Source organism: Phaethon lepturus, unplaced genomic scaffold (assembly GCF_000687285.1).
Source record: "Phaethon lepturus isolate BGI_N335 unplaced genomic scaffold, ASM68728v1 scaffold39404, whole genome shotgun sequence".
Lineage (NCBI taxonomy): Eukaryota > Metazoa > Chordata > Aves > Phaethontiformes > Phaethontidae > Phaethon > Phaethon lepturus.
The window spans coordinates 4,504-12,539 of NW_010536206.1; the positions used below are offsets into that span (position 1 = coordinate 4,504).

Genomic DNA, 8,036 nt, shown 5'->3' on the forward strand with positions numbered 1-8,036 from the left:
GAAACAGGCTACATACAGCCCCCCTATTATGTACAGCACAGCTCCTGCTACAGGTTATGAATCAGCAGCATGTCCCAGCGTCCACGAGTCCCAGGGCAACTGTTCTGTGTTCTGTAAACAGTAAAAAAGGGACAGTGACAAGGCCCATTAGGGTAACAAAGTGACAAAAGCCATAGGGATGACTGGTTTTATCAGTTCATACTATATCCACATATGGAATCAGTTAACTACAATATTGGCAAGTCAAACCAAATTTCACAGTGAATATGGGACTTGATCCAGATCTTACAGGAACTGATGCAGGTTTTCCTGCTTACCACAGCAGGCTTTCAGCTGGACTCCACTGTTACAGAACCAATAGGACATGCTGCTCTTTGAGACAGATGGATCATTACTTAGAGCTAGCCCAAATTTAAAATAAATTCTTTATCTCTTACCCTAAAATTATATTTAATACAGCACCCACTGTGTCCTCCACTCTCTGCTGCTAGCCAGCTTCTTTGCCAGAAAGAAAAGGAACAAGACTTCCATCTTTTTACAGGGAAGTGATTTCTCCAGATAGAATGTCTAGTTTGTGCTATTAGCCCAGACCAGCCAAATTCCGCCAAAGAAGCAGAGGCCTCCAGAGACAAGGGCTGCATGCAGAGTTGGGAACTGGAACAGTGCAGATCATATTCACATTTTGGGTTGATTTGGTGCCTTGAAATTCCCAGATGGGGAAAAGCTGCAGGTTCCCTAAGTCTCTGCAGAGCTGATACCATCAAATTCAGCTTGCTCAAAAGTAACCCCAGCTTCACGAAACAGTGTTGGCACATATCTCTTGTTGACACATTGATATGCCTTATGTGCAGCACCCTTTCCTCCTGCTGACGTCTTCCAGCTGCAGGGCATTCTCCCTCTGCTTGTCTTCTTGTGCTGTCAGCAACCTGGAACAAGCAGCACAGATCAAGAACACAACTCAGTTACTGAGATATTCCTGCCAAGGCATTTGGCTCTGCCCTTTGCTCCCCATCAGCCAGGGGTAATCTTACATTTAGGATTGTAAGAAGTGACTAGCCTAAAGACCAGGCTTCTCTGGAAAGTGGGCTAGATAAACCACACACAGAAAATGAGCATGAAGTTCCAGGGAACAGGGAGAGAAACTAGACACATACCAGAGGGGACAGCATGGCTTAGTAGTCAGAGCACCAGACTGGGGTGTGAGTGGTCTATGCCTTATTCCCAAGCTCCCACACTGGCAGAATTCCAGGCTGTTTGCTTCACCTGTTGGGCCATCTCGGGCAGCATCATGGTAATAAAGCATGCTGAAGGCACATACTATGGGAGATGTGCGTAAATCATCCGAGTTAATGAACAGCTAAGTCCTGCTGTGAATTTAACAGAGATGATGCAGCAGGAGGTGAAGGGATAAAAGAAAAGGATATTTTTCTTGCTAGATTTCAGGCTTTTTTCAAAACTACTTGTCTTTTCAAAAAACTAAAAATCTTAGGACAAATCTCTTTCAGCCTTACAAAATGTCTTACCTCCCTTTAAAAATATTGCCACCAAAATATCACATTCTGTATAATGCTTAATAAGATAAGGAAGAAAAAACCCTTAGAGATGCATGTGGACTTCAAACTGAAAATGACAGCTTAAAATCTGGGATGGTACACCAGGTTTTTGTGATGAAATATTAAAATTAAACTCCCAATCTTTCAACATCCAGCTGTGCCAGGTGAAGCTTTAATGCGACAATGTCCAGTCTACACTTGATGCTCTCCAGGCACAGAAGACAAGGACCTGGAGTCAGGGGGAAGAGTACATTGTTCCAGGTCTTCTTTGTGACATGGGCAGAAAGTCAGTGTCTGACAACCCCCTCTTCTTGCCCGTTCCCCAGGAGAGCCCACACCAATCACCTGCAGCTGGGGAAATATCCCAGGGTGACTGTCCCTGTTCACTGACCTGGCCATGTGCAGCATGGGCTCCATGATGTTATAGCCAGTCATCGCGCTGCACTCGTAGAAGACAGCCTTGTATTCCTGCCAGAGAGCACAGCTAGCACCCATGTTGGCTACCAGCTCTGCCCCGTCATTCACCCACACCCCTGGGAGCTGGCCCACCCTTGCCACCGGGAACTCCGCCAACAGCAGTTGGGGCCAGGCGGGTGGCTGTTACCGAGCTGCTGGGGCGCACCAACCCAGGAAAAGGAAATGCCTAGCCAGAATATTCGAAAGGGAACACTGGGGGAGTTAAATGGGAAGAGAAAACATCTGCCCAGAGTACTCTGATTCCCTTACCTTTGTGCTGCAGAGTCCAGAAGGTGGGGAACACCTCTGAAACCCTGCCTCCCCCCACCCAGGGGCCAAGGAACCAGTGGGCATACAGACGCAGGGAGTGAGGAAGCAGGCAGGACAATTTTGTGGAGTGTGCATTAGAAGCATCCTCAAATGAGAGAACAGCCATGCATGCTTCCCTCAAAGACTGTAAGGAGGCATCAAGCCTCAAGAGAAATACATGAGCATGCCTCAAGGGGTGTTGTCTGCCACATGCTGGCCATCACCTCATCCTCCTTGATACCAGAGGGACCTCAGTATACATGTTTGCATTAGAGAAACGGGGGGCAGGGGGAAAGAGGAAAGGTACCATACTGGGAAATGGCTCCAAGAAGGGCTTCCTGTTAGCCAGGCTGCCCTGCTAACAGCTGGAAGGAGGCTGCAGAGCAGATCGAGCAGCACAGCACAGAGTCACACCTTCGCCAGCCTTTCCCCCTCCACCTTGGGCACATTCCATGTTGCTCCCTGTGCAGCATCCATTTTATTTCCAAGCAGAAAGACCACAGCTCCATCCTCGATACCTTCCTGCAAAAGAAACAGAGTAAAACACCCTAGAGACTCAGCTGAGGGAAGGAAATATCTTGGAGCAGATCCTGTTCCAGCTCATGCAGACAAGACTTTCAGTGGCAGCCCTTTAGCTCATTAAAGGGCCATTCCTCAAATAGCCCCAGGGATTTGTGGAAGGAAGCTTAAACTATGGGAATGTATTTCAAATGTTTGGTATGTACAGCTGGGAAGCTGAGAGAGGGGAGACAGGACATAGGTTCCTCTCTGGGAAATAACAAGCCTAAAGAAAAGCAGTTTGCCCCATAGGCTGTTTGGAATTTAAGTTCAGGCAGAGCTTCTTACTAAGTTCAATAATTTTTGTGTGTATGTACAGTACTATTAATCTGATGTGCTGCCCTAAACTCAACTGTTCCTTGCTGAAAATCCACTGGCCAAGCAAGCTAAGCAACTTTCAGCTCCTGTATAGGGTCTCTGTAGGAACTGTTATTCCTAGGTGATTCCTGAAGCCCATTACCTTTGGTAAAACTCTCTCTAGTTCCACTGGCTCCCTAGAACATTACCAGAGTAAGGACTGCAGAATGGGATTCCAAGTTGTTTCCAAACTTGACTGCCCTGGATCACTTACAGTACCTGAACAGCTTCAAAGCAAGATAAATACTAAGATGGGGAAAGGAAAAGAAGAGAGATTATTAAAAGTTACAGATTTCAGGTGCTTTGATTTTCTGTGTGCTCAGTTTAACCTTCCCAGAAGCAGCCTGATTGGTTTTGAAAATCTTAACCTTTGATCTTTTAGAGCCCAAAGAAATAGCTAAGTGGTTGTTTCTTTCCCCCAACAGGCTTGTGGAAGTTAATAATATTAGAAACCTCCAACCTATGCTTATTCATTTCACTCAGATCTTGGTTTTTGAGACTCGGCACAATCAAAACAAAACCACCCTTTAATTTCCCTTCAGCTCTGAGTCATCTACACACAACTTATTTAAATTATACAAACAGGTATTTTTGTCTCCACTAGCAGATACAAGCCACAGATGAATGCTTTTATTGAGAGTTTGGAAATAAAAATCAGAGGGGCAGACTATAGTATTAAAACACAGTCACGAAATAAAAAAGAAAAGAAAAAACATAATCTTTTAAAGTTGAAGCAAACGAGGAAAAAAATAAGCTATTACTAATTTTTCAGTCTTATCTAGAAATCTCAAACCCGAGTCAGGATGTGATTATGCAAAGTGCTTTGCACGTATGCTGCAGATCTGAGCTTAAACACACCAGGGGCATCTCCCTTTCCGGTGCATAGGCTGGACACCAGAAGATCTCCTTGCCTGAGCACAGGTGTGATGTAACCATGTTTAGGAGACATTGCCAATGCCCATGGGCTGCTTACAAACACGCACTACTGTTTTGGCAGGTCATACCACCTTCTGCCATAGAAACAGCCCTCCCTTGTTTAAGGGGCTACCACTGCCTTTGGTACCTTCAACAAGAAGCGTCTGGTCCCAAACTACCACAGGCAGTACCCATAGCATCTGCTTTGATAATTCATCTTCCCATGGTCAATAGGACCTCCTGGGGCATCAGAGAAGGTCACTCCCAGACAGACTGCTGGAGGTGGTCTGGGGCAAGGCAGCAGCAGCATCACCAGCATTAGAGAGCCGAGACCCCACCCTCACCTGAACACTGCTCATCCAGTTCCGCACTGCTGTGAAGGAGCACTCAGCTGTAATGTCGTACATCACCAGAATCCCGTCCGCCTTCCGGAAATACTGCTTGGTAATGCTCCGAAACCTGAGCCCAAATGAAACCAAAGGCACGCTCAGAACCATAACTGTGTAATGACAAGAAACAGAATGGGATTATCTGTCTTTTAGTGTAGGCTCTCTGCAAGGCCTGGCGGTCCCTGGGGCTGGTGTGTACAGACAGACAGGTCAGATCCTTGTACCTCTGAGGCAGGCCAGGCAGCCATGGGTAAGGAGGAGTCTTTCCAAATGCATAATGCTGAGGAAGCAGGTAGGAGGAAAGAAACAAAAGAATCTGCTTAGGTGGGATAGGAAAAGGTAATTGCCTATAAAAAGGGAAATGGATGGAAAAAACATGACCTTTCTCTAGAGTCTGGAAGAATATGCAGACTAAGCTATAACACAGTATAAACTAGGTGTGCATAATGTATGCCCCAGTGCTGCCAAAACAGCAATTAAGATCTCAGCATCAATACAGTCTGTTTCCAGTTTTGAATCTATAAAGCAATGCCATCATACATAAAATCAGCACTTAGACATAATTTCCAGGAGAAACTCCCACCAAACATCTGCTTTGTCCTGTGGATACCAGTTAGAACCACAGACATGTATTTTGGGAATATATGCCAACAACAACCCTCCCCCCCCTTAAAATCTGTAAGCAGTTTGTGACAGGGCCATGATATAAGCACATTTGATTGCAAACTGATGGAATTAAATGCAACACAAGTACTGAGATCTCACTGGAGAGCTGTGTATTTCAGCCCTGCACAGGGTAACAAGCTGTCCTATTCTATTAAGAGCCAAGAAAACCTACAGCAAGTAGTGACCCTCCTGAAGTCTTCAGATGATTGCCTAAAGCCTGTTCTTTCTCACCACAACAAGGGCATGACATTCTGGCAACCACCCAACTGAGAAAGCACAGACTATATCTTTGGCGGTCAAGGTACACCTCTGGAACTACAGGACAGGCTAGATGCTCCAGAAGAAACATCAAGTGTAGCATGCGCTAGTTTCGGGGAAGTCACAAAGGAGTTTCCCTTGCATGCTCCATGGAGTTTCTCTATCTCTTCTATAGGATATTCCCAGTTGGACACCTCCAGCTACAAGTAATTAATATTTCTCTAGAAGTAAGAAAAGCTTTTGCTTCTTCCCAGGTCTCCTATTCAGTATTTGCATCGAGCCAAGTTCTCTCTTGCAAGTACACGTCTGACCTGGTAATGCTGCAGGGGCCTACCCTACAGGTCTTTCTGCAAAGACAATATCTTGAGTTTGGCCTCTGATGCAATCTGGCCTCCATAAAATGTCACACTTCATGTTATAACAGCTCCCCTTATTGCTCAGCTTCAGCACCAAAATAACCACAGGAGTCCCCTCAAAAATCATTATTTCTTCAGCATGAAGCTCGATTTTGGAAGAAATACTTTGCTTTTCAATAGATACTCCTACCTAGTACATTCCCACCAGGTCTGCATGGTCTTGCTGGCTGAGGCAGACAGCATCATTACTCTGTTAACACAGCTCAGGATTATAATATTCCCATGACCTCGGCTGCCTCCTGAAGGCCTGCCCCCATAACATATTTAGCCCAAAATATTATGTAGTACTTATTTTTGCCAGGCTCTTGAGGTTAATGGCCCCCTTGAAATAGCTTTTCATCTTCAGCGTCAAAGTGCATCCAAAATAAAGTCTAATTTACATGAAGGTAATGGTGGGCCTACATCTCTAGTAGCAGATAAGGGTAAAGTCTGTCCTCTACTACTCTGATCCTCACCAACAGTGCTGATCCATGCTTTTGAAACTAGAGGCCTTCAAATGGGGAACCTATATTCACTGTTGCAAAAAGTACACTACCCTTCTACCAAGGATTATCACTCCCATGACTATCAGCACAAAGGACAGTGGAAGGGGACAATAACCTCACTGAGAGAGTCCAGCAGGGTAGTTCAAATCACCTTCCCCACAGGTCAAGCTAATTCAGATGGTTTTGTCTGAATCAGACCCGGAAAGCTTCACACACTCCTTTGCACCCTCTGGAGAGCAAGTGGTGGTGAGCAGCTGGGGATAGTAGTAGTAGTACAACTGAATCTGAGAACAAGATGTCTATCCAGAGCCTCCATTTCTGTCCTAATCTGCAGCCCTGTCCTGCAGCTTTGCCAGAAGCAGACTGATGCAGGACAGCTTTGAGGAGCTAGAGCTAGAGGAGCTTTGAATCCCATACTATACAGTGATTTATGGATAGACTACCTGAAGCCACAAGCATGCAGGTCAGACATACTGAAAACTACTTTTCCATCAGTCTTCAGAGTGATGTCCCCAGGACCTGTTTCGCAGCCACAGCTTCTAGAACTTTTTAGAACAGACCTTTACTGCAGGATGGGCACTGGAATAGCTGCTGAGACTTCTCTGGTCCTTCTGAAGCTAACAATTTTCCCAGAGACAGAAACCACGTGCATGCAATCTTTCCCTTTCCTCCTGTTTCCTACACTGAGCCTGGCAGTAGGGCATCCTCACAGAAATTTCTTACCTTTCTTGTCCAGCTGTATCCCATAGCTGTAAGGCAACCTGGGTGTCATCCACCATCAGACTCTTCACCTGGTAATCAATACCTGTCAGGAAGGTAACAATGAACATAAAATAGGATGGGGAGAGAGCAGCTTGCCATTGCAAGGCCAATGCCCAATATCAACACTATTTAGTTCAGGGAAATCGCAAGATTGATTCAAAATTGGGCAAGGGACCATCTTTACCTTTAGCTGGACTAAAATACAGGCAAAAACCATGTGTCCAGGCTGATCTTCCCACCCTTTTTAGCCAGATGGGTCAGGAACCCTATTACTTACCAATGGTTGCATTGAGCTCAGCCAAGAACCTGTCATAGCAGAAGCGGTGGATGAAGGAACTCTTCCCAACGCCAGAGCTCCCTACAAACACCACTTTAAAGATGCGGTCTGGGGAACAGCTAGCTGGTTCCAGTGCCTGGAGCTACAATGGAAGAAAGGGATGCAGTTTTGAAATGCCCAGCTGCAGACTGTGCTTTGATTTAGCCATTGGACCCCTGCACTATAAACCTATGGAGCTGGAGTTAGATGGGAACAGAGTCAGAAACCCTCAAGTCCCTAGTAGCAGGTGTTTGAGGAAGAACCCCAAGTAATTAGACTCACCCTGGTTTCGGTGCCAACAGGCTGTCCTCTAGGAGGCAATGGAGCATCATCTAATCCATCTGCATTTTTTCTACAGTCAGCATCACCCTTCAAAGTCATCTTCAACCACTCAGCATCTTCTGCCAATGACCATCTCTCCTTGTCTCTGCTCTTCTCTCCAAAGTTCGTGCTGCCTCCTTCTTCTGTCTTCAGCCATGTCCTGTTGCCTGGGAAGTATTTACAGGTCTTTCTGTTGGGTTCTTCCACTACCACATCCACTGGGAAGGTGAAGGGAAGGTCCGCAGAGGCCAGTTGTCTGTATTAAAGCCCACAGG

General features: G+C 45.9%; 1 protein-coding gene across 1 annotated transcript; it reads right to left on the reverse strand.

Annotated features, from left to right (window-relative positions):
* Positions 1-841: 841 nt before the first annotated feature.
* On the reverse strand, positions 842-8,016 carry LOC104615542 (ras-related protein Rab-44-like; the record flags this gene model as incomplete). The annotated part of the gene is made up of 7 exons (XM_010286105.1): positions 842-926; positions 1,945-2,021; positions 2,733-2,840; positions 4,493-4,607; positions 7,086-7,167; positions 7,402-7,543; positions 7,723-8,016. Coding segments are annotated over 7 exons (903 nt in total), but the record flags the coding sequence as incomplete, so codon positions are not given.
* Positions 8,017-8,036: the final 20 nt, after the last annotated feature.